General features: G+C 46.8%; 1 protein-coding gene across 2 annotated transcripts in view; it reads right to left on the bottom strand.

Annotated features, from left to right (window-relative positions):
* Positions 1-27,165, bottom strand: part of PI4KA (phosphatidylinositol 4-kinase alpha) — a 154,425-nt gene that overhangs the window by 37,960 nt on the left and 89,300 nt on the right. For both annotated transcript variants that reach the window (XM_078335799.1, XM_035266895.3), the window contains 11 exons: positions 20,996-21,104; positions 20,513-20,649; positions 20,231-20,364; positions 16,686-16,768; positions 8,812-8,882; positions 8,609-8,733; positions 7,361-7,442; positions 7,043-7,126; positions 5,665-5,754; positions 3,201-3,320; positions 62-154 (listed from right to left, as the gene is read on the bottom strand). In XM_078335799.1, coding sequence (XP_078191925.1) covers positions 62-154; positions 3,201-3,320; positions 5,665-5,754; positions 7,043-7,126; positions 7,361-7,442; positions 8,609-8,733; positions 8,812-8,882; positions 16,686-16,768; positions 20,231-20,364; positions 20,513-20,649; positions 20,996-21,104 — 1,128 coding nt within the window. The remainder of the gene's footprint in view (positions 1-61; positions 155-3,200; positions 3,321-5,664; positions 5,755-7,042; positions 7,127-7,360; positions 7,443-8,608; positions 8,734-8,811; positions 8,883-16,685; positions 16,769-20,230; positions 20,365-20,512; positions 20,650-20,995; positions 21,105-27,165) is intronic.

Below are 27,165 nucleotides of genomic sequence, written 5' to 3'. Positions count from 1 at the left end.
AGGGAGGAGGGAGGGGGGAGGAGGGAGGAGGGACGAGGGAGGAGGGAGGAGAGAGAAGTACCTCGCCTGCATAGCGGTTGCGCAAATTCAGGGACGCCATGAAACTGGAGTAGTCTTTCTTCACACAGGCCGGGCGCTCGGTTAGCTGAGTTGCCTACAGACAAAGAACCATTATGTTAGACTATGGCAACACTATCCTTTTCTCATGTTTACCATGGCTAAGCCTAAACCCAATTAAGAAGTCACATATGGATCTAGGGGTTACTAGTAATAAAAATCTTCACTGCTGCCAAGTTAATAAAGCAAAATATTTTAGGACACCCAGCAGTTTGATATGTCCCATAAGAAACTAAAAAAAATTATAGAAGAAATGTCTCTGGAAGGCAGTTTGTGCTACTGGTGAATAGGCCTTTGCAAGAGAAAGAATCACTAGATTATGAGAGTAACTGTCACCTGTGATGGAAATGCCATGAAAGCGTTCACAGCTGTCTCCTTTAGAGTTGGGTGTGTGGTTTATTTATAAACGTCACTTACAGAAGGTAAAGGGGCTGAAGGGGAGAGCCAAGGCCAGCAGGATCTTAAACATCTGCTGGCTGCTCCTGTCTAGTGGGAGGAGACAGAACAGGGCACACCTTGAATACAAAGGCAACCAACCCACAGAATGGGAGAGAAAATATTTGTAAACTACCACCCAGCCCCTCCCCTCTTCCAGCCACTTCTCGGCTTTAGCCTCAGCCTCCCAGTCCCAGGGCCTCAAGTGACCGGGCTTCCTACCCCAGGCTGGCTGCTGTGCCACACCTTTAAGTTACTGTTCATCCACGGTCACTGCAGAATACAGCATGCATTGAAAAGGACCTTTCACATTTCCCTTCAGCATTAGTACTAATGGGAAAAGTGAGCTTCTCAACTGATGGAGTTTAGAGGGAATTTTTGTTGTTGTTGGGGACATGGTGTGTAGAAAGAGGACCAGGAGAAGAAAATACAGATGTTGGGAACATTAAAATACAAGAAAGAACAAAAATAAATACTTTTTCTCATGAAATTATTAAACTGGTTTATTTTAAAAAATAGATCATGTAAAACATCTTTAAATTTCTGGGAAACAAAGCGGTCTTTGGCACCAAGCAGGACTTCATTAGAGCTTGAATGATACTGATCAGCTGTGAGACCCTGGGAAGTCAATGTCTCCGAACCTAAATGTGCTCATCTGTAAAGTGGGCATAAGAGTGGCCCACTCACATGTTGTTACAGGTTCAATGTAATGACACATACAACAACCTGGCATGGCAAACACCTGGTGGTACTCTCATCGAGAGCTGTTGCAAGAGTGACCTGCCCAGCAGAGGAGTGCTGACTCAGTTCTTCGGTCCTACTGGCCTGAAATCATGCTTCTGAAACTGCCCTCCAGAGATCACTCTTCCCATTGGAATGCTGTACGAGGTGCAATGTCAGTTAGGGGCGGTGGGAGCTGCCCTCTCCTTGTGCTTTCCAGGGCAGGGTACCTGAGGATCTCTAGCACAACCAACGACTGAACATGAGAAAAAAGTACCCTTTCCTGTTTAGCAGCAGAAAGGGAAACCTGACAGACCAATAGGGTGACTCTAGTTAACCTTCACTGATGGGCTGGGTGTGGTGGCTCACGCCTGTAATCCCAGTACCTGGGGAGGCTGAGGCAGGTGGATCACTTGAGGTCAGATGTTCAAGACCAGCCTGGCCAACATGGTGAAACCCCATCTCTACTAAAAACACAAAAATTAGCCAGGCACATTGGTGCACGCCTGTAGTCCTAGCTACTCGGGAGGTTGAGGCAGGGGAGTAGCTTGAACCAGGGAGGCGGAGGATGCAGTGAGATCGCTCCACTGCACTCCAGCCTGGGCACCAGAGCATGACTCTGTCTAAAACAAACAAAAACTGGTGGGAAATAATTCCGGCGTTTCCAATGTAATGCAAGGTTAAGTATTTAAGGAGATGGATATCCCAATTTCCCTGATTCAATTATATGAATGTACCAAAGTATCATATGTCCTCCCAAAATATGTACACCTAATATGTATCAATAAAGAATTTCTAAAAATTAAAAATAAAGTTAGAGAAAACCTAACTTAGATCAAATTTTCTGGGGAAAAATAATAAAATCTTTCAGGCAAAACAGATCTCTCACAAGTCAGCTGGCTAGAGCCTAGAAAAGGCCTAAAAATGGGAAAAAGTATTCTATTTTATATAATAAAGCATTGCTCCTACCACCCCAAAAAAGGAAAAGGCTTATGACTGTCATAGACGCTTTCAGTCTATGAGTCCACCTCTGGCCTCTGTGGCCTCTCAGTGGCAGAGACACCCAGGTCAGGGTACTGATACCCGGTGCTGGCGGCCCTGCAGGTGCAGGCTGAACCCAGCTCAACCATGTTTGCTGGGCTAGTGTTCTCAGAGATAGTGCAGTGACCTTGAGCGAAGTGCCCTGATAGCAAAATGAGGTGAGAAGACACTAGCCTTCTCTAGCACAGCCTCAGGCCCCTCTCTCCTGCCTGTGTCCCAGGGGAGGCCTGTCATCCTTCCTCCTGGGTGCTCAGCCTTTGCACCTCCACATATCACATCCCACACCCCATTCAGAGAGAGCTGGGAAGCACATATGGCCAGGCTCTAGATTCAGATTAGCCAACAGAATCTCTGTGACCAGCCCTAGTCACATGGCCAGGTAGAACTGCCTGCTTGAATCCTATTTAACAATTTAACTCAGAAAGTAATGCTGTGTGAACCCTCTGTCCTCTAGATTAATCTCCAGCTGAACAAGAAGCTGAAGGCATTCATGTGCGATTCAGCACCTGCAGAAAACAGAACTGTTCAGGCATCCAGTGCATACCCCAGTTAAGTGTAACTGCGGCATTGCACCAGCAGAGCTATTTCCATCCTCTTGGATGGGGACACTCAAATCAAAATCTAATCATTGACATATCAAGCACTGATCCCCATAAATCCATATAGTGGAAAAAAAAGGCACAATAAGGAAACATTCATTTCAACAGCCACCTCTTCTTTTAGGCCAGGGTGTGGCTTACACGACTACCATTGTCAACAGACATCCAGAGCACCCAGCACGCACTCGCTGAGTGTTATGAAAGTGAGAGCTGAGCTTTAGGCCTTCCCCTGCACTGTGGCTCCCACAGTCTAAGGGGGTCACTGCTCTGTAGAAGGTTCACACATACCCCAAGAGTTGTGTTGTGCTTGTTGTAGCCAGCAAAGTGAAGGATGCTCTCAGTGGCCATGGCCAGCCCCGTGTGCTGGGACAGTCCCGACACCCAGTTCTGATGTTTGTTCAGATATTCCTGAAATAGGAAAAACACATGGGGTTTCATTTATTCATCTAATTTTTTTAGAGGTAGGGCCTCACTCTGTCACCTAAGCTGGAGTGTGGTGACGTGATCATGGGTCACTGCATCCTCGACCTCCTAGGCTCAAACCATCCTCCCACCTCAGGTTCCCAAGTGGCTGGGACTACAGGTGCACACCACCATGCCCAGCTAATTTTGTAACTTTTTTAGAGATGGTATCTCACTATATTGCTCAGGTTGGTCTTGATTTCCTGGCTGAAGCAATCTTCCTGCCTCAGCATCCCCAAATGTCAGGATTACAGGCATGAGCCACTGTGCCTGGCCTTGCTATTTCAGCTATGAGACCCAGGGAAGTCAATGTCTCTGAACCTCAAAGTGCTCATTTGTAAAGTGGGCATAAGAGTGGCCCTCTCACATGTTGCTACAAGTTAAATGTAATAACACATTTTTATTTAAAGGGGAAAATAAAACTATAAATAAAGGTGTGGGCTAATGGACCAAACACTGGGTTTCCGTCCTGGGTCTGCCCCTCCCTAACTAGCTGTGGGACTGTCAGTAAATCAAAGTCCCTATCTGACCAGCTACTACTCATTTGATGGAGGATGAGGCTGATTCCCTGAGTGTCTGTCATGGCATCACTCCAGTGTTGCACCGTCAACAGGGGAGGGCCATTTATATTACAGGTGTCAAGTTGGGGGTGACGGGGCCCATATTTGTTGAGCATCTGCTGTAGTAGCCACCAAGCAAATAAGCTACAGAGCCTTGGCCCTGTGGTCAACAGGCAGGCAGCATGGTGTGGAGCCTCCGTTCTCCTAATGCAGCATCCCGGCAACCCAGGTGGGTGAGCTGGATTGCAGGAACAAAGAACACCTGTGTCTACCTGGCCACCCAGTGGGAGAAGGGTGCTGGGCAAAGAGATACTGGGCAGAGCCCAGAGGTGTGAGGAAGGTCTCCTGCTCTGGGGACCAGAGGGGACTCAGCACTGCAGGAGTACCAAGGACAAGGGGTGAGAGGGTGGGGACAAGCCTGGGCCATATGCAGGCCAGGCAGGAAAGGCCTCCAGGGCCATGCAAAGGTGTTTACAGGCATGAACCAACTAATTCCCCAAAGAAAAATTTATAGGAGTATGTGCATGCAGAATTATCTCAATGGTTTAGGGGGGCTCTTGGAGCCCCAGAAATCCATCCTTGGACACCATGGTGATGAAGACTAATGATCAAGTTTAAAAGTAAAGCACACTGACCAGATATGCTATTAAAACCAGACTACTCTGGTGGGTGAGGAGAGGGCAGATTCGGGGAAGGGGAAGGCTAAGGCTGGGCACAGAGGGTGGGGAATAAGTGCACTGCAGGGGAAGTGAAAGGGTAGGCCTGGGGCACACCAAGGGGGCAGCTGGTAGAAAGACCAAGACCACTTCAAGCCTTTTCATTTCCCATTTCCTTCTTATGCCAGGCCTGCCTGAGACAGTAAAAAGCTGTCATCTGCTTTTTTGTCCACTTAAACTTTCTAGGTATTAAAGGGGTCCTCCCCTCTTCAGACGACAGCCTTGGAACCTGAGGCCCTTTTGCTGTAAATGAACAAAGGGAAATCAGACATTTCTTGCCACTGTGTTTCCACACAGCTCCCAGGGCTCTTGGAGCGGGCTGCTCTATCCTTCCTGGATTCCACAACCAGAAATACTTTTGAACCTGTTTCATCTTTAAAGTGCTGCCAAGGTCAACTTCATGAGCTCCTCTCAGCATACCCACTCTCTGCTAACACAGATTCCTTCTAGTGGTATTTTTCTCACCTTTGATTCCTTTTACGGCAACTCTTTCCTCTCACACCCTGTGGCATTACATGGTTTACCTCATGGCCATCTGTGTTTGCCAGCCAGTGTTTTTGTCTGAAAGACTCCCATGTATCTACATGTGCAGCTTATGTGGAGCTATTGGGGCACAAATCCCCAACTCTGCCTCTGCTTGGTTAGGCCCCAGTCTTTGGGCATAGGTGCCAGCAACGCACTTGGCCCTTAGAGATGCTGCCATCTGGCAGCCTCCTACACCCCCACACAGCCCTTGCTCTCTTGTGAGCAGCCCCCAAGTCCTGCCATAGACCTAGCAAATCACCTAGTGTGAGCCATTGATTGCCCTCCTCGTACCCTGGCCAGCACTCACTCCACAGGCGCTCCTAACAAGCAGACTCAGGCATCTATTATTCTCAGGACCTAGACTGACATTTTCAGTCCCCATTCACATTAGTGCTGTTTGCATTTTGAGTTGTCCATGTCTCCGTAAAGCTCTTTGGAGAGCTTGAAGGAGCTTACAGAGATTGCCTTTTGATGGTTTCAAGAAAGTACCTGCAGGTGGGACTTGGTGACAGTAGGTGCCCACTTCATGGCCTCCTGCAGGATCATCCCACAGCGCGCAGCGAAGTCCTTCACAATGCTCTGGAAGAGGGTGAAGCTGGTTCTTAATAACCTGAAGTCAGTTCATCTGAGTTGCTATAGTGACTCTCATGGGCTGAACTGTGTACCCACAAATCCCTATGCTGTGCCTTCACTGGCACCAGTACCTCAGAGTGGAACTCATTTGGAGACAGGGCTTTAAAGAGGTGATTCAATTAAAAAGCTGATAAGGTAGGTCCTGATCCAGTCTGGCCACTGTCCTTCCCTCCATATATGGAGAGGAAATCTGGACACACAGAAACACCGGGGTGGAGGGGAGGAGGGTGTGCACAGAGGGAAGACCATGGAAGGACACAGGGAGAAGGCTGCCGTTCACAAGCCAAGGAGAGAGGTCTCCGCAGAAACCAGCTCTGCTGATGATCTTACACTTCAGCCCTCCGAACTGTAAGATAATGAATGTCTGTCCTTTAAAAGCCGCCTGGTTTGTTGTCTTTTGCTACAGCAGCCCAGCAGCACAGTCACTAAGTTTGAACCTCAAGGCCCCTGGGGCCAGGAAGCCCCCACACACTGTGGTCTGCAATTCCTGCACAAGATTTGTGGCAGAATCTACATCAACAGCATGTCCACAGGGCCGCTGTGCAACTTGTGTCCTGGGTCTGGAACTGGATAGAAGGGTAAGCTCTAGGTGGCAAAATCCTCTTTGGTGCTACACCACAATGTGGGAAATTCCCCATTGAGAGCTGGTCTGGCTGGGAGGTCCCAAGGTTGGACATGACCCATTCCAGACTGAAGGAGCTGTGAGCTGAGCTTCAGTCTTGTGACAGTGAGGGCTCTGAGTCAGACCCAGTTGGGGAGAGGAGAGACCCAGTACATCCTCCTCTTTTGGAGTGATTTATTCTGCCCATTTCCTGATAGTATAGCACAAGTCAAAGGTATGTTCCCCTATTACCACAATAACAAAATGTGAGTGCACCTCAGAGAAGTTAAGGCTACCTGAAAATCACTTGTGTGATGCAGACTCGAGAGGCAATAAACTGGCTGGTAGCTGAAGACCTCTTTGGCAGCTACACTGAGAACACAGCTGAGAGTCAACATGGCTGAGGTGGGAGAGCTGGGCTTAGAAGACAGAGCAGCCTGGGGGCAACCAGCTCCCCTTGCACACAGAGGGGCCTGCCAATGGCTCAGTCTCCTCGTTGGGGGATGGGGCTAGCACCACCCACACCTCAAATTGCTGGGGACTAGGTGAGCTCATGCAGGTCGACCACCTCGTGAACATACTCGGAACTATGGTAAAGATGGCCTTTAATGCAGGGGATCGTGTCAGGCCTACCTCGCGGGCCTCATATGTGTCAGGAACCGTGATCCGGTAGGGAGCGTCAGGGATGTCATAGTAAGGCTGGTCCTTGTGAATATCCTGCAAGCACATGGGCCACCCTTCCCATCACCTGCCTGTCTGTGATAGGCCTCCACACTTACTGCAAAACACCAGGTGGATTTGGGCCCCCTCGCCCCCAACTTGACACGTGTAGTATCAATTAGGCTTAGGCTTATTGTCAGAGGAGCATGCCACAACACAGGGTAGACAGGGCTGGCAGGGTGGTGGTAGTGGTGGTGGTGTTTGGGCCCTGGATCTCCTGGGGACACTCACAGCGCTCAGTGACAGTGAAAGGGTCTGCAGGATGTCCAGCATGGTCTTCAGCACAGTCCCGCTCCAGAGCAAGTGGGGAAACCTGCACGGAACCAGCTCTCAGGACTAAGAGCCAAACCTCCAAGGAAGGTCTGCTTCTAGAAGCCCCCTCAGCCACCAGCCCAAGCCGACACCTGCTGCAGGCCAGCTGAAGGTGGAGGTTGGGAGGCCTTTGCGGCAGGATGCCTGGCCTCCTCAGGCTCACCGCAGCAAGGTGGGCAGTGCCCAGTCAGAAAGGCTCCCGAGGCTCCTGCCAGCCCCACTCCCTAGGGCCAGACACATCCCAAGCGACCAGCCATAAACCTGACACCAACTGCCTTGGTTATGCACTGGCCAGGACACCCCTCACTTCCCAAAGCAATCCTCTTAGTTTTTGACCAGGGCTTTCCATTATTTCTTATATAATGGAGAAAACAACAGTATCTACCTGACACCTGGGGTAAGACAGGCCATGGGCTTCTATGGCCCCAGGGATGAAGGAGCAGTGTCTCTGCACAGCTGTGACCCACCAGTGGCTCATCGCTCAGGAGGCCCAGCTCAGACACATGCCACGTGTGTGTTGGACTCGTTCTCGTGACCCCTGGCTGGCTCCTGACCACCCTTGACAGTCATGCTGCCTGGACCAGGCACACAGCATCTGTGACAGGCTCCAGAACAGCTGGATGCCTCTGGGAAGCTGCAGGCAGCCTCCATGTGGGTGTTTTGCTGCCTTTGTCCTTCTCACCTTGGAGAAGCTGGCCCAGTTCACTTCTGAGAGTCCTCATCAGTGTGGGAACATGTCCCAGCAGGGTCTGTTTTGCCTCCCAGCATGAAGAGTGTATAGCAGAGAAGGGTCTATGTGGGCTTTTGTTCCTGAGAAGCCTAAAGATGCTGATTCTACCAGGGGACCTCTGGCTGGGCCCTGGGCTAGAAGATGTATGCCAGGTCTTGCTAGGGTGGGTAGGATTGAGAGACACAGGGATGTGGCACCCAGCAAACATGCTGTAAGTAACATCGATAGCTCAGAATGAACAGAAGGTTCTGGACCAAAATTCAGACTCTGTAGCAAACTCACTGACATTGGAAGGTGGCTACATCGCCCTTAAAGAGTTTTCATTCTGACTCCATTTTTTTCCCAGGCTAATAATATCGGAAGGATTTTTCCTGGCATTTGAAATCACAGAAGTTTATACACATACACACAAAACATCAGCAGGAAAATGAGCTTACTTATCCACCAGACCAGAGAGATACTTGTCTGCCACCCTCCTTATTCTCTTGTGGATGTGGTTGAAGTTCACCAACAGGAACTGAGCGTGCCGCTCCAGTTCCTCCTCATTCTCCTTTGTCTTGGCCTAGAGATGTAAAAGAGACAGGTACAGCAGTGCCCCAGGTGCCTCCACCAGACAAGCATTCATGCTGGAGAGGCTTACTTTATCTGCCATCATGTTCAAGAAGGCATCGAATACTTTGTCCGCGACTGCAATCACACACTGCATCATCCCTGAAACGAGAAGGTTTCCACAGATCAGGTGCAGCAACACAGAGAGAATTCTAGCAACTTACAATCATTTTCTTGTGAAATGATTTTAGACTTACAGAAAGTAGCAAAGAAAGCACAGAGCTCCCATATACCCTTTACCCAGCTTCCCTGGATTTTAACATCTGCAATAACCAGGCTGATGTGTCAAAATTGAGTCAGACACTGCTATAATCCTATTACCTAAACTTTAGACTTTGTCTGGATTTCCCCAGGTCTCCCACACATGCCCCTCTTCTGTTCCATGAGAATGAGGAGGAACTGGAGCAGCACGCTCAGTTCCTGTTGGTGAACTTCAACCACATCCACAAGAGAATAAGGAGGGTGGCAGACAAGTATCTCTCTGGTCTGGTGGATAAGTAAGCTCATTTTCCTGCTGATGTTTTGTGTGTATGTGTATAAACTTCTGTGATTTCAAATGCCAGGAAAAATCCTCCCGATATTATTAGCCTGGGACATCCAACCCAGGACACCAGGTAGCATTTAATCTCTGTGTCTTGGGTTGGGCATGGTGGCTCAAACCTGTAATCCCAGCACTTTGAGAGCCTGAGGCGGGGCAGAACCTCAGGTTGGGAGTTTGAGACCAGCCTGACCAACATGGAGAAACCCTGTCTCTACTAAAAATACAAAATTAGCCAGGCGTGGTGGCACATGCCTATAATCCCAGCTATTTGGGAGGATGAGGCAGGAGAATCACTTGAACCTAGGAGGCGGAGGTTTTGGTGAGTCAAGATGGCGCCACTGTACTCCAGCCTGGGCAAGAAGAGAGAAACTCCATCTCAAAAAAAAAAAAAAAATCCCTGTCTTCTCCTCCCCTCCAATCTGTCAATGTCTTTTGTAATTTTGACACTTTTGAAGAACACTTGTTTTGTTGAATGTCTCCTAATGTAGGTTGGTCTGATGTTTGCTCATGATCAGACTAGGATTACGGGATTTGGGGGAGAAATTTATAGTGTATGTGCTCTTTCTGCATCACATAAAGGGTAGGTGGTAACAGTATCTCTTATTACTGGTGAGCCTAACCTTGACCACTTGGTTTGAGTTACTGTTTTTTTCTTTTTCTATTTTTTTTTTGAGACAGGGTCTCACTTTGGTACCCAGGCTGGAGTACAATGGTGAGATCATAGCTCAGCTGCAACCTTGAACTCCTGGGCTCAAGGGGTCCTCCCACCTAAGCCTCCCTGGTGGCTGGGATTACAGAGGCACAACACCATGCGAGCTAATTTGTTATTTTTTGTAGAGCCTATGGTAGTCCAGGCTGTCTTGAACTCCTGGGTAAGCAATCCTTCTGCCTCGGCTTCCCAAAGTGCTGGAATTACAGGTGTGAGCCACCACGCCTGGCCCCCTTTCTCTATCCTTTAGAAGCAAGTCACTAAGTACAGCTCACATTCAGGGCCGAGGAATTAAGTGCTACCTCCTGATTTGTGGATGAAAATTACAGCCACCAGAGCAACTGACATTTTGGAAAAGATACTTTGAAGTTATGCAGACATCATGTTTCTCTTTAAGATTTTACCCATTCACTTTTGTATCCATGAGTGAACTGTGCCTGCAGTAGTTACTTTAGTTGTCATAGAAATTTTTTATTTCCCTCATTCTTTCTACTTTTTAAAAATTTTTGACCAGGCATGGTGGCTCACACCTGTAACTTTGAAAGGCTGAGGTGGGCGGATCACAAGGTCAGGAGTTTGAGACCAGCCTGGCCAGCATGGTGAAACCCTGTCTCTACTAAAAATACAAAAATTAGCCAGGTGTGGTGGCACACACCTGTAATTCCAGCTACTCAGAAGGCTGAGGCGGGAGAATCACTTGACCCCAGGAAGCAGAAATTGCAGTGAGCCGGGATTGTGCCACTGCACTCCAGCCTGAGTGACAGAATGAGACTTTGTCTCAAAAAATTTTTTTTATTTTTTCAGAGACAGGGTCTCACTTTGTTGCCTAGGCTGGTCTCAAACTCCTGGGCAAGTGCTCCTCCTGCCTTGGCCTCCCAAAATGCTAAGATTACAGGCATGAGCCACCATGCCCAGCACCTTCCATTTTTATTAATACTAATTAGAATTCTGTAAGGAAGGGTCAGCTTCTTTCCCCATTTTTTATTTATTTGACAGTCTAATCATTACAAACTCGTGGATGTTTATTTATTTGTTGGGTTACAATCCAATACTATTTATTCTGTTTAAATCATTCCAGCTTTGGCCACTGGGAGCTCTTTCAGGTTGGCTCCTGTGTTATTTGGACAGGCCCCATGTCTTGTCTTTGCTTTTGTTCTTCTTTCTTGGCATATCCTTACTATCTGGTGCAACAAGGTGCCCAGGCTCATTGTGCACAGGCCTTCCTAGAAGCAACCATTTCTCCATGGAACGCTGGTTCCTTTTATTGGAGAATACTATTTAGAAACCAAGATCTGAGCGCTGAGTATGCTCATTGTTACAGTGGTGCCAAGCAGGCTGTAAAAGGCAACAGAATGGGTCAGGCGCAGTGGCTCATGCCTGTAATCCCAGAACTTTGGGAGGCCGAGACAGGGGTACCACTTGGGGCCAGGTGTTCAAGACCAGCCTGGCCAACATGGCGAAACCCTGTCTCTAGTAACAACAAAAATTAGCTGGGTGTGGTGGTGCACAACGGTAATCCCAGCTACTTGGGAGGCTGAAGCACGAGAATCACTTGAGCCTAGGAGGTGGAGGCTGCAGTGAGCTGAGATTGTGCCACTGCACTCTAGGCTGGGCGAAAGAGCAAGACACTGTCTCAAAAAAACAAAAACAAATACAAAAAGGCAACAGAACACAGCGATCATCACAATACAGATAAAGAAACTGTAATAAAATGCCATTCACACTCCATAATGCTATTTTTCTATCCAGTGTCTTTAATTTGCATGACTACGTAATGGGTCAGCCCTGTGCCAACAGGCAGAGATATAAGGCAGGTGCTTTGTACCTCACAACCAGCATGGAGCCTGAGATATAAAGAGGCCTTTCATAGCTATCTGAGGGTAAGTGGGACCTCAGCAATTTGAAAAGTTATCAGTGTGACCTGGACAGATGCTCAAGGGTAGTGAGAGGTTGCATTCTTAAGAAGCTGGGTTGGGTGAGTGAAATCTTATTTTGGACTATGTTGTTTAGCATAATAGTTTTTTCATATAGCTCTTTGGAAACAGAAACTGTAAATTCCCGATAATCAGATAGTTGTCAGATGCCAATCAATATCATGTAGTAGCATCAAACGATTTAAAAAAATTTTTTTATTTTGAGATGGAGTCTTGCTCTGTTGCCCAGGCTTGAGTGCAGTGGTGTGATCTTAGCTCACTGCAACCTCTACCTCCCAGGTTTTTTTTTTTTTTTTTGAGACGGAGTTTTGCTCATTACCCAGGCTGGAGTGCAATGGTGCGGTCTCAGCTCACCGCAACCTCCGCCTCCTGGGTTCAAGCAATTCTCCTGCCTCAGCCTCCCGAGTAGCTGGGACTACAAGCATGCGCCACCATGCCCAGTTAATTTTTGTATTTTTAGTGGGGACAGGGTTTCACCATGTTAACCAGGATAGTCTCGATCTCTTGACCTCGTGATCCACCCGCCTTGGCCTCCCAAAGTGCTGGGATTATAGGCATGAGCCACTGTGCCCGGCCACCTCCCAGGTTTAAGTGATTCTCATACCTCAGCTTCCCGAGTAGCTGGGATTATAGTCACCTGCCACCATACCCAGCTAATTTTGCATTTTTAGTAGAAACAAGATCTCATAATGTTGGCCAAGCCGGTCCCAAACTCCTGATCTCAAGTGATCTGCCTGCCTCCCAAAGTGCTGGGATTACAGCCATAAGCTACCATGCCTGGCCTTAATATAAGTAAGATTTTTACTTTAAAAAGGCCACTCTCCTCTTAACTCCTTAGTTTAGCACTGGATTGGTAGTGAACTGATTCACTGGATGGTTGACAGATGAGCAGCAGGCTCCTGCCCTCACATTCCTGTGCATCTGAGAACATACAGAGGCTTGTCTTAAACCTGCAGTGAGGTGACAGAAGTCCCCACTTTAGTGGGGCTGCTAGACATTTCATATAACCTCTCCTCCTGGCAGGTTCTGAAAATTCAAGAATAATATGTTTCTTCAAAGACATTTCCTTCCCATCTTTCACGTTTTTAGGGGAAAAAAATAAGAGGGATGTAAACTCAATAGCTGCGTATTTACTGGCTAAGTGCCACACTCAGAACAAAAATAATCAGTTTGAAACCATGTGGAAGAGTACAGTGTACTGCAAAAATGAAAATCACTTCAGTATGAATTAATGTGAAGAGAGCAATTGGTCCCCAGTACAATGTAATGTCCTTTGATGCCACAAGAACAGAACACAGAGCTCAGAGAGAAAGGCAAGTGAGATATCTAGCTTCAGAAAAGGAACCTGATTCTGTTCATGAATATTCTCTAGGAGGCTGGCAAAATGTGCTAGGTTTTTTTTTTTTTTTTTGAGATAAGAGTCTCACTCTGTTGCCCAGGCGGGAGTACACTGGTGTAATCTTGGCTAACTGCAACCTCTGCTTCCTGGGTTCAAAAGATTCTCCTGTCTCAGCCTCCTGAGTAGTTGGGATTACAGGTACACGCCACGATACCTGGCTAATTTTTGTATTTTTAGTAGAGATGGGGTTTCGCCATGTTGGCCAAGCTGGTCTCGAACTCCTGACCTCAAGTTATCTGCCTACCTCAACCTCCCAAAGTGCTGGGATTACAGGCGTAAGCCACTGCGCCCAGTCTTTTTCTTCCTTTTGTCTCCTGTGGTCTTGTCTAAAAAATGTGCTACATCCTTAAGTCTCCTAAAGGTTGGCAGTTTTAATTTTTTTGTTGCTTACTCACTCTCCTAGAACCAAAGAATTGCAGGGTGGGTCAACTGTCCAACCCACAGTCCACATGCAGTCCAGGATGGCTTTGAATGTGGCCCAACACAAATTCATAAACTTTCTTAAAATATTATGTTTTTTTTTACAATTTTTGTTTATTCTTTTCTTTTCTTTCTTTTTCTTTTTTTTTTTTTTTACTCATCAGCTATCGCTAATGTTAGTGTATTTTATGTGTGGTCCAAGACAATTCTTTTTTTTCCAATGTGACCCAGGGAAGCTGAAAAATTGGACACCGCTGGTCTAGCACAAAACTTAGCATAAAATCCGCTGCTACACGGACAAATGCCAGGGAGACGGATGAGGGGAAAAGATCAATGAACAGCTCAGACAGAACTTGAAAGCATGTCCCTTATAACCCCTAGTGGTCCTGGGGTATGTGTGTGAGACCCTCTGAGTGTGGCCCCTGTCCCGCCCTGTGACAAACCCTCTGGAAGAGGCTTCTCTGTAGAAACTGCCTGCACCTTCCATCCCTGGATCAAAAAATGGGCTCCTTGATCACTCCAATCCTCCCCTCACTGCCAACAGGGGGAGCTTCCAGAACCCTCATACTGTCTTTCCTTGCCAACTCCACTGGCTCCCAGCTGCAAAAATAAATTCATGCACCTAACTTCCTGACTGCTGTGCAGCAGTGTGAAGTGCTCTGCAAAGGGCTTACTAGAAGAGTTTTACTTGAAGCAGTATCTCAGAGCCTCTGGGGCATTTTTTTTGTTTGTTTGTTTTGGGGGATGTTTCTCTCTTGTCTTCCAGGCTGGAATGCAATGGTGCAATCTCAGTTCATTGCAACCTCCGCCTCCTGGGTTCAAGTGATTCTCCAGCTTTGCCTCTTGAATGGTTGGCTGGGATTACAGGTGCCCACCATCAGGCCTGGCTAATTTTGTATTTTTGTTAGAGACAGGGCCTTACCATTTTGGCCAGTCTGGTCTCAAACTCCTGACCTCAGGTGATCAACCCACCTCTGCTTTCCAAAGTGCTGAGATTACAGACATAAGCCATCATGCTGGCTTGTTTGTTTTTTTAAATAGACAGGGTCTTGCTCTGTCACCCAGTGAAGTGGTGAGATGCTGGCTCACTTCAACCCTGATCTGGGCTCAAGGGATCCCCCTGCCTCAGCCTCCAGACTAGCTAGGATGACAGGCATGTGCCACCACACCCGCTAATTATATTTTTTGTAGAGATGGGGGATTGCTATGTAGCCCAGGTTGGTCTTAAACTCTTGGCCTCAAGTAATCCACTTGTCTCAGCCTCCAAAAGTATTGGGATTACAGGCGTAAGCCACTGTGCCCGGCCTGGGGTGATTTTTAAAAAATATTTCTTCAAGCATAGATTTTTTTTTTTTTTTTGAGACAGAGTCCCACTCCATCATGAAGACTATACTGCTGAGGCACAATCTTGCTCACTGCAACCTCTGCCTCCCAGATTCAAACGATTATCCTGCTTCAGACTCCTGAGTAGCTGGGATCACAGGCATGCACCACCACACACGGCTAAGTTTTGTATTTTTAGCAGATACAGGGTTTCACCACGTTGGCCAGGCTGGTTTTGAACTCCTGACCCCAGGTGATCTACCCACCTCGGCCTCCCAAAGTGTTGGGATTACAGGTGTGAACCACTGTGCCCGGCCTCATTTTTCAACAAAAGAAAAAATGGTACAAGAAGTTATCTGGAAATAATTTCTCCATAGGCAAGAATGAGTTGATAGATACACCAACTGTATCTATCAATTGTAGCCTGCTAGTTGTACTTCACTAATGCTAAATTTGTCAATCTCAAGAATTCATCAATAAGCATATTTCAAAGAATTTATTCACACAGTTAGTCAAAATATGTGGATTCTCCTCAATTCCCTTGCATATTTAGACATGATTTCAACATAATTACAAATTATCAAATTATTCTAAGCATTAATTAAAACTTAGGTCTAATATTTCAGCATTTTTAAAATTTTTAAGATTTTAAACACTTTATAAATCAGATTTCTTAGTGCCCTTATACTAAAACTGACCAAAAAGTGCTTATTCTCAGTATTTCACTTTTTCCTTTGTTGTCTCTATTTTAATATATCTTTTTATTGGCTAAATACATTTTTGTAAAACTCTATTTAATGTTAGCCTTTTGTAATTAAAAAAAATTGAGGTATAATTTGCATATAATAAAATCCACGGTTCTTATGTGCTCAATTCCATGACTTAACTGTACACGCTCATGTGACCACTATCCAAACAATCTAGAGGACAATTCCATCAATCCAGAGAGTTTCCTTGTGCCCTTCCCAGTCTCCATCTCTCTTTTTTAATTCTCTTAGCTTTGTCTTAATTGAGTTTTGGTAATTGTAATGTTTTCATGCCTTCCTACAGTTTTCACCATTTCTCCGTCTTCCTATGAGTTGGTCTTCTGAGCTAGGGCTAATAACTGCATAGAGGCCCTCTATGCACTCAGGGTCTGATGACAACTTGCATCTGAATGCAGTGGCATGATCATCGCTCACTGTAACCTTGAACTCCTGGGCTCAAGCGATCCTTTCACTCAGCCTCCCGAGTAGCTGGGGACTACAGGCATGAGCTAGACTGCTCTCTAGCAACAGCAAGATGCTGCAGGTCCATCAGTGACCATCGAGGAGCCCTGGTCCCTCTAGATGAGTTCTGGGGCACATTTGAGCATAGATAGTGGGTTAGAACAACCCTCCTTCTGTTTGGGGCCCTTGTACCAGTGGCAGAACCAGTAAGGCATATATTTGAAGGTTACGTGTTTTATACGAATCCTTCTAATGTAGTATGTAACTTCATAAAACTATTTTCTACATGTAGACAGAAAAGAGGAAGTAGTACTCCTTTTTATCCTATTAAAGCTCAATTCATCATGAAAGTACCATAATAAAGAGCTTACCAGATTTGTCTTTCTGAATAGCTTTATCCTCAAAGTAGCAGAACATTACCTGGAAGCGATCAGGATCTGTTGAGCGCAGTACCCTAACAAGAAAACAGCTTTAAATAAATTTTGAAAAAGCCAGACCCTCCCTATCACAGATTTAACACTGCCCAGAAGTAGTACGGCTGTGAAGAACATCTGCCCTCTGCCATTCATAAGGGTGCACAATGAGGTGGACTTTCTGGAGGGTGATGTGCACCATCTATTATACATTCCCGAATCTTTCACTCCAGCAGCCCCACCACTAGGCTATATCTTAAGGGTTACATCTGCAAGTATTCTAACAGCACTGACTGCGTACCTAAAATGGAAAGACCCTGAATGCCCATCAATAGGAGACTCAGCAGATAAGCCAAAGTACACCCATTCAATGACACCACCAAACAATGACACCATTCAACGCAGCCACCAAAGAAGAGGTAGCTCTCTACGTGCGCTGCTACAAAAAAATGTCCGAGACATACTATTAACAGAAAAAAGCAAGGCGCAGGGAACACATGTACAGCATGATCCCACTGACGGGTTTCCTAAAGGCCTGTGTGCATGTGTAGGCGTAGGCTATGCATATTTGCCTATGCACAGAAAATTTCTAGAGGAAAATTAAGAGGCCATTAACAGTGAGACAGTAGGAATGAGGTATTCATGTCTACGAAGGTGACACCTGTATTTTTTCATCTTTAGCATCTTCTGTACCATTCCAGTGTTTTCTCTTCTCTTTTTTGTTTTATGCATCCTGTGAATTTTTCATTTATGATAAAAAGTATCTTTACCCTCAGGGGAAAAGGGAGAAAAAGGAAAAACCGCATGTACTTGTCCCATGGGTACTGTGAAGGGCTGTTCAGGGTTCCCAGGGCTCCACTCAGACAGCAGAGGCTCGGCAGGCCACGTCTTTTGGCCTCTGCACCAGCCTGTCGAGAGCTAAGCCTCAGGAGGGCAAGCCAGGAGGCTTTCAGCGCACACACTTGAATGTGCATGTGTACACACCTTTAACTTGATTTCCAAAATTTTCATGTTGTGGTTTTAAAGTTCTCTCAACAACCAGTGGCTGGAAACCCGAGCCAAGTTCCCGAATAAAGGCTTTGAGGTTGGCTCTTAACAGAGTGCTCTCAAGGGCCTGGCAGGCTGCCCGAGATGGGAGCTGGGCTCACAGGAGCTGCTGTGGGCTGCCTCTTAAGAGTCTTCCTCTGCCAGTTATGAGCCTGTCCTGAGAACCTAAGAAAACTACTCAGGTGCACACTAGTGGGAAAGGCAGAAGCAGCTCTGCGTTCAAACCACCTGAGGTTGAGAAGGTCTGGAGACACCTCTTCCAGTCATACATGCTAGGATGAAAGCCACGTTTTTGCTTTGTTTGGGTCTAGCTTGTTTTGTTTTGGCTGCTTTTTCTTTGAAAAGATACTGTTTAGAAAAAAGACTACAAGGAGCTGGACTAACAGGCTATAGGGGATGGTGGTGAGGTCAGTGGTTTATTTCTCTCTCTACTTATTTTGCAAGCTTTTGTATAAATGTTTTTTTTTTGTTTGTTTTTGTTTTTGAGACAGGGTCTTGCCCAGGCTGGAGTACAATGGTATGATCATAGCTCATCGCAGCCTCAACCTCCTAGGCTTAAAGCAACCCTCATGCCTCAGCCTCCTGAGTAGCTGGGACTACAGGCACGTGCCACCGTGACTGGCTAGGGTGTTTTTGCGTTTTTTTTTTTGGTAGAGATGAGTTCTCACTCTGTTGCACAAGCTTGTTTCAAACTTCTGGGCTCAAGTGATCCTCCCACCTCCCGAAGTGCTGGAATTACAGGCATGAACCACTGCCTAGCCATTTTTGTGTAACGTTCTTATATTATTTTTATAACTGAAAATAAAAGACATTTTTTTTTTTTTGAGATGGAGTTTCGCTGTTGTTACCCAGACTGGAGTGCAATGGCACGATCTCGGCTCACCACAACCTCCACCTTCTGGGTTCAAGCAATTCTCCTGCCTCAGCCTCCCGAGTAGCTGGGACTAGAAGTGCGCAGCACCACCATCCCCAGCTAATTTTTGTATTTTTAGTAGAGACAGGGTTTCACCATGTTGACCAGGATGGTCTCGATCTCTTGACCTCGTGATCCACCCGACTCGGCCTCCCAAAGCGCCGGGATTATAGGTGTGAGCCACTGCGCCCGGCGACATTTTTTTTTTTTTTAACAAGGTCTTGCTCTGTTACCCAGGCTGTAGTGAAGTGACATGATCTTGGCTCACTGCAACCTCAGCTTCCCAGGTTCAAGCGATTCTCTTGCCTCAGCCTCCTGAGTAGTTGGGATTATTGGAGCCCACCACCATGTCTGGTTAATTTTTCTATTTTTAGTAGAGACAGGGTTTCACCATGTTGGCCAGGCTGGTCTCGAACTAACTGACCTCAGGTGATCCACCCACGTTGGCCTCCCAAGGTGCTGGGGTTACAGGTGTGAGCCACCAAACCCGGCCAAAATAAAAGACACTTAAAATGAAAAAAGAACAAAGTCAAAACTCCCTTGGCTCTGTGGGACTTGGGGAGAATGGATCACTGGTTTCCATATTGGGCTCTGTATAGAGCCCTGGGCTGCTGAAGGCAGAGAAGAGGACACTGAGCAGGAAGGTGGGGTGCATTCCCATGCAACCAAAGCAGCCTGCCTTTATTTTATGTATTCAGCTTTCAACGACTATTTTACAAGAGGGTTGCTGGCAACAAAGAAAGGTTAAAATAGTGTTTTCCAAATAGGCTTTATTTGAAGAACACTTTCTTTTTCAAGTCATCTGGGAAAGAAATTATTCTGCAACTTATTTGCAACCTTCCTGTGACTTAAGCTGAGTGTAATTTGACCTTTTCTTGACGACAAGAATCATCATTTTGTAGCCAATATGCTCAGCTGCTGTCCCAGGTTGCCTGAGGCCTCACCACAGTGGGTCTGTCTAACAGTGCCTACCTCACAGGTGTGTTGGGGAGTGCGTAAACATGGGTAATGCAGCACAATACCTGGCACAGCTCAGGTGCTCAATCCATGTTTGCTTCTGAGGTGAACACAGTAACAGCTGTAGATCCTAACAGTCACTACTGCTGTTAGGACTGCTGTGGCTACAGGTGTGTCCTGAGTATCAGGCCACATGCAGGATTGTTTTGGAGCTGGCCCCACCCCATGTCACATTTGCTGTTTGTATTCAACCGTGGTCCTGGGAATCTGCTCAGTGAGGCTGGTTCCTCAGAAGGGCCTCGCCCAGTCCATGGGCTGAGTTTGCAACACTGACTGCGACTGCTCAGAATCCTGTTTCCTATTAGAGAGGGGATGATGCAGACCTTAGATACTGGGAGGTGTTATTAGACGTGACGTTTGGTGCTCATGAAGGAGCGGCATATGAGAAAAGTAGAGGGTGTTTTTGCTTGTTTTTCAGAAAGTCTGCATGTCTTGGGCAGAATTGAAAAAAGTCCCATGCTTACAAGGCACAAAAATGAAAACCCTACTCAAATCTGGGTGTGTATGGTGGTAAAGGCACACGTACCTCATGTACTCCAGCCGGTACACAGATAGGAGGTAGGTGGACATGGCGAAGTCCAGCTTGTTGATGAGTGCGGATACTTCAGGAGGGGGGTCCAACAGGTTGATGATGGTGCTGCGGAGCTCACTCAGCTCAGCCTGGAGGGAGAGAAACACTTGAGGGCTCATGGGGTACCTCCCAGGACAAACAGGTCCCAGTGGCTAGCAACACATGTTAATAAGGACAATGAAAGGATCTGCCCTGATTGGCCTAGACAGCATGGCAAAATGAGATGTGAATCCTTACGGGGGTGACTGTGTCGTTCTTCATGGCTGAGTTATACTGGAGGACGGACCGCAGTGGCTCCTTGCTGGGAAAGGTGAGCAGGGGGGACTTGGTGGCTATTTCACAGACCCCCTCGTACCATTCTTCTGGCCAGAGTCCTGCAATAAAGTGAACATAAATGAGGAAATCACCTTGGTCAGAAAGCACTGCAGTGGGTTGACTGATAATTTCTACAGTCATGGGTCCTTCGAGACAATTATCCCAAAAACTGAGCACAGAAATGAGTCTGTTACCTAACTTGGATAGATTTTTTTTTAAGGTGTGTGGCATTCTCAGCACCCTAAACTACATCTGGGGACAGTTAACACTTGTGAATACTTACAGGAAGCAGCAGCTGCATGTGGACTCATTTGAACATGCTCACCTTCATAATTAGGTGGGCTCTGACCTCACCTTTATCTTCATTCTGCACTGTCTTCCCCAGGAGAGAGATCATCCCCCTACCTGAGCCTTCCACAGCAAATCCCATCAGAACGGAATACAGCCAGAAGTCCCGGAAGAGCTTCTGTAACCGAGGCTTAGCTTCTTTGATGGGCGGCAGTCGTCGGGTGAGCTGATGTGTTAAGAAGAGAAGGAGAAAAGAGGTTATTTGCTCAGGAAACCCTAAACCTGTAGGTGTAAAATCAACCGCGGATTCATTCTCCAAAAGCATTCTGAGAAACTCAGTCAGACTGAGTAGGAAAATGTACACTGAGCAGTAATAATTTTGCAAATAAGCATTGTCCATTCATTCACTTACTGAGTCCCTAGTGTGCACCAGGTGCTGTGCCAGGGAGGAGAAAGCCCTGTTCCTGAACTTGAAGGACGTCCTGTCTAGTTTGGAGGCAGGTGAGTAACAGTTACAATGGGGTAGAGTTCCCGGAGAAGGTGTCATGGGTCTCAGAGTTGGCATTTGAGGAAAGTTTAGCCAGGAGAGAAGAGAAAGCAGCCTGTCCAGCCACAAGAGCATCAGGTCTTAAGCCTGGCGCTGTGGAGGGCAATGAATGCCCAGGGAAAGGCAAACAATGAATGCGAGCCAGAGCTCAGAGAAAGGAATGCCACTGGGAGGCAGGGAAAGCATGAGAACTCTCATGGGCCAGGCAGCACAACTTTTCCAAACAGTAACCTTGGGCAGAGTCCCCATATGTGTAACAGGTAAAGCAGAGTTGCTTGGGTGCAGGTGAGGGGTTATTGTTCCTGTGTTCCTGTTGCAGATGCTGGTAGGAAGCAGGGAGAGACTCATCAGTGGTATAAATGGTTAAACTTGGCCGGGTGTAGTGGCTCACACCTCTAATCCCAGCACTTTGGGAGGCCGAAGAGGGCAGATCACCTGAGGAAAAGAGTTCAAGACCAGTCCAGTCAACATGGTAAAACCCCAACTGTACTAAAAATATAAAAAATTAGCTGGGTGTGGTGGCAGGCGCCTATAATCCCAGCTACTCAGGAGGCTGAGGCAGGAGAATCACTTGAACCTGGGAGGCAGAGGTTGCAGTGAGCCAAGATTGTGCCACTGCACTCCAGCCTTGGCAACAAGAGTCAAACTCTGTTTGGAAAAAAAGGGTTAAATATGTGTACGATGTCCAGCTGGAGAGACTGGTCCTCACAAATCCCCCAGTGAATGTTGAGCTCTCATCAGTGATGTTGAGCCTGTAGTAAGGTGGGGCGCTTTGTTACTCCCAAACACTTATGAGCACCCAGTATGGGCCAGGCACTGGGCCAGAGGCACAGAGGTGGGATAGATGATAACATCATCTCTTGAGGCGAGGAGGGCACAGGGGGACAGGCTGTGTGTGACACATCACACACATCAAGGAGGACTATAAATTGGCACAATACTTCTTTGAAAGCAATTTGGTAATATACATCAGAAATTCTAAATATCCCCACACACATTTCACTCAAAATCCCATCCCTAAGAAATCTATTATAAAAATTTAAAAAGCTGATTTAGGCACAAAAATGCTGTAACAGCAGAAACATGCTAAATGTCCACCTGAAAGGGGCATTTAAATAAGTAATAATAGATTAAAAATATAACAGATTAATTATTTATTTTTGAGACATGGTCTCACTCTGTTACCCAGGCTGGAGTACAGCGGCACAATCACAGATCATTGCAGCATTGACCTCAATCGATCTCCCAGGCTCAAGTGATCCTCCCACCTCAGCCTTCCCAGGAGCAAGGAGGACAGGTGTGCTCTACCATGTCTAGCTAATTATTATTTTACTTACACACACACACACACACACACACATATTTTTGAGATAGAATCTTGCTCTGTTGCTCAGGCTGGAGTTCAGTGATAGGATCTTGGATCACTGAAACCTCTGCTTCCTGAGTTCAAGTGATTATCCTGCCTCAGCCCCCTGAGTAGCTGGGACTACAGGCATGCAGCATCATGCTCAGCTAATTTTTTTGTATTTTTAGCAGAGATGGGGTTTTGAATGTTGACCAGGCTAATCTCAAATTCCCGACCTCAAGTGATCTGCCTGCCATGGCCTCCCAAAGTACTGGGATTACAGATGTGAGCCACCATGCCCGGCCTAATTATTATTTAATATTATTATTTTTTTCTTTTTCACGCAAGCAGACACCTTACTGATTTTTTACTTTTTTTTTTTTTTGTAGAGGTAGGCTCTCACTATGTTGCCCAGGCTGGTATTAAATTCCTAGGTTCAAGAGATCCTCCCACCTTGGCTTCCCCAAGTGTCGGGATTACAGCCATGACCCACCGTGCCCAGCCAAGAATATATTTCCTCAGACTATTTGGTGACACATGTAGAACTCACAATATGTCAAGTGAAAAAATTGTGTAAATTATGTAGATTTAAAAAAATCTAAATACATATGCATAGAACGAAGATGGGAAAAAGCAGCCACATATAATTTCTGGATTGCTAGGGATTTTGCTCTTCTTTAATGTCTGTATTTCCTGGAGATCTTCCATGAACATGTTCCTTTTACAATCAAAGGGAGGGTGCAGGTGCTGGTCTAGGACTTGGCAACCTGTGTGGAAGAAGACTCCACACCTCTGCTTAAGAGCCACCAGGGCACTGTGTCCTTGAGAAGAGTGGGCCAAGACCTGGGGGTGCAGGGTGGACTCTGGGTAGGTGCTGAGGAGGTGGGGAGCTTTGGAGAGGGCTGTTCGGAGGGCAGCAGCAGATGAAAGCGACACAGGGCAGGAAACCTAGAGCCGCACAGGATGCAGCCACAAAAGGACAGTTGACAAGGGGCTTCCAGTTCAGCTAGTGGCCAAGGATGATGAGAGTAAGAATATGCAACTGTGGGACTCACTGTCTCTGAAATGATGGGCCTCTCAGGATGACATCCCAAGTGATGGTGGAGACATAAAGGGGTTTCCAAACTGTAGAATTCAAGACCTATGTGGCTAAGAGGTTGTAGTATCTTCTAAAGAGAATTAGACTTGGGCCGGGTGTGGTGGCTCAAGCCTGTAATCCCAGCACTTTGGGAGGCCGAGGTGGGTAGATCACGAGGTCAAGAGATTGAGACCATCCTGGTCAACATGGTGAAACCCTGTCTCTACTAAAAATACAAAAAATTAGCTGAGCATAGTGGTGCGTGCCTGTAATCCCAGCTACTCAGGAGGCTGAGGCAGGAGAATTGCCTGAACCCAGGAGGCGGAGGTTGCGGTGAGCCAAGATCGCACCATTGCACTCCAGCGTGGGTAATAAGAGCGAAACTCCGTCTCAAAAAAAAGAGAATTAGACTTTGGTGGCTATGGAAAACGGTCAAGTTTCCAGAATACTTCCCTCTCAATGGGAACAGTGGCTCCACGTGGCTGGGAAGCTCAAAGTGGTTTTGACACAGGAAAGAAAGAGGAAATGAGTTGACTCTATCTTTGATTTGAGATCCTACTCCTGACTCTGTGAACTTCTTGGGTCCCTCCTGAGGACTTTGGCTTGAAAGTGGCCCTGTGGGTTCTCCCTGTTCTCTGACTTCTCTGGGCCTGCTGGCCAATGTCTTGGCTGAGACTGTTCTAATCTCCAGAAAGGGGAGGCTAGGGCAGTATCAGAAAAGAACCTAGGAGGGCTTAGATGCATCCTGAGATTAACATGTGACACAGATGCAGCTGCTCAGGACCTGGTACAGGGAAATATTCCCGTGCTTCAAGAGAGACAGAAAGGAGGCAAGCGGGTCGAGAGAAGGGCTGCAGGAGGCAAAGGGTCACTGAAGACAAGAAAGGCAAAGGATACAAGGACCTGCTTGCTCCTAAAAAATATCAAGATCAGGGGAGAAGTAGGAAGACTGAAATAGATAAAGGATTCTAAAGAGATATAACAGCCAAATGCAACGCACAAACCCTGACCAAATAAAAATAAAAAAGCCATAAAATACAAGTTTGAAGTCATGGAGTAATCTGACTTGGACTAGACAGATTAGACATGTGATATATGTGAGGCCTGTGATCTTCCCAGGAGTGACGGTAGCATAGCACAGGGCAGAGACCCTTCCATGGAAGAAACACTGGTGCTAGTGCCCAGGGCAGAAGTGCATGATGTCCTCTCACCTTCAAACACTCCAGGAAAGTAGCCCCCCACATATGGAATTAAGTGGAGTAAGTACAGGGGTGCAATCAGCTCACTGTATATGCTCAAGTGATCTTTCTGCTTCAGGCTGCTGAGCAGCTGGGACTACAGGTGCAGAGCATCATGCCCAGTTAGTTTTTTTTTAATTTTTTTTTTTTTTTGTAGAGATGGATTTTGCTAGCTGGGCATGGTGGCTCACACCTGTAATCCTAACACTTTGGGAGGATGAGGTGGGTGGATCACCTGAGGTCAGGAGTTTGAGACCAGCCTGGGCAACATGGTGAAACCATGTCTCTACTAAAAATACAAAAATTAGCTGGGCATGGTGGCAGGCGCCTGTAATCCCAGCTGTTCGGGAGGCTGAGGCAGGAGAATCGCCTAAACCTGGGAGGCAGAGGTTGCAGTGAGCCAAGATCACGCCACTGCACTCCAACCTGGGCAAGAGAGCAAAAACTCTGTCTCAAAAAAAAAAAAAAAAAAAAAAAAGATGGGTTTTGCTATGTTGCCCAAGCTGGCCTTATACCCCTGGGCTCAAGTGATCCTCCTGCCTCAGCCTCCCAAAGTGCTGGGAAGACAGGCATGAACCACTGTGCCTGATCCTTTTGCATATTTTTAAAATCTCATATTAAAAGATGGAAAAGGCTGGATGCAGTGGTTCATGCCTGTCATCCCAGCTCTTTGGGAGGCTGAGATGGGAAGATCACTTGAGGCCAGGCATTTAAGACCAACTTGGCCAACATAGTGAAGCCTCACTTTTCTCTAAAAAAAATTTTTTTTCAAGTTGGAAAAAATAGGTGTGAGACAAGCTTTGAAACTGGAAAACAACAATGAAGTATGTGTGATGGGAAATACTACTCTACAGTGGGGGCTAAAACCATACACAAGCTGTTACCTCTAAATAGGGAAATGACTGAAAAATGTCAATGTCAAGAGGTACTGAAATCCAATTTTTTTCAATAGTGGGTTACATGATCAGAAATCTAGATAGGCAGAAACATACTGGCTTTATTTATTTATTTAGACAGTCTCGCTCTGTTGCCCAGGCTGGAGTACAATAGCACCACCTCGGCTCACTGGAATCTTTGCCTCCCAGGTTCAAGTGATTCTCCTGCCTCAGCCTCCTGAGTAGCTGGGATTACAGGCATGTGCCACCACGCTCAGCTAATTTTGTACTTTTAGTAGAGATGGAGTTTCACCATGTTAGTCAGGCTGGTCTTGAATTCCTGACCTCAAGTGATCCACCTGCCTTGGCCTCCCAAAGTGCTGGGATTACAGGTGTGAGCCACCACACCTGGCCGGTACTGGCTGTAAAAATAACAAAAATAACACATATTCATAGAAAAAGGTCAAAGAAGTATATAGAGTGAAAAATGAACACTGTGTCACCTCCCAGACCATTTCTGTGAATAAATATGTACACTATGAAATGATGAGGAATAATATTTCCTGAATGCCAGGCACGACTCTATGTGCTTTCCACACATTCATTATCTCATTTAATTTTCACAATGACCTCGTGCAGTAGGTGTTAACTGTCACCTCATTTCAGAGAGCAGAACACTGAGAGCTGGAGGCCAAGGGGCGATTTCAGCCAGGGTAGCCGGGGACGCCCCAGTAAAACCAAGAGTGAACAGTGATAACAGTGGTCACCTGCTGGTCTGCAGGGAAGACGCCCTGAGCAGAAATGATAGCAAGTGTCAGGGCTGTGCTGAGGCTGGGCTTGGCATGTGTGAGAATAAGACAGATAATGAGGGAGGTGGCCCCAGGAAGAGTGTAGGCACAGGCAGCAGTCTCTCTAAGCCAGAAAGAGGGTGCCACGCTGAAGACTTGGTATGGCTGTGACAGATGAAGGCTCTGAGAAGACAGCTCTGACCAAAGCTGAAGTGCAAAACCGGACTCAAACACAGCCACCGGTCTGTGTCCTAAACACAGTGGCTCTTTACACGCTAGAATTTCTCAAATGGAGCAATGCCAGACACCTCCATGGGGCCCTTGCACACCCACAGATTCTCCTAGTCACATTCTCCCTTTAGATAGACTCTGGGTGCTGACACTCCCAAACACGCTCTCAAGGAGCAGTCTCTGTG

This window comes from Callithrix jacchus, chromosome 1, assembly GCF_049354715.1.
Source record: "Callithrix jacchus isolate 240 chromosome 1, calJac240_pri, whole genome shotgun sequence".
Taxonomy (NCBI): Eukaryota; Metazoa; Chordata; class Mammalia; order Primates; family Cebidae; genus Callithrix; species Callithrix jacchus.
Note: the sequence above shows the minus strand (reverse complement) of the source record. Positions and strands in the feature narration are given on the sequence as shown.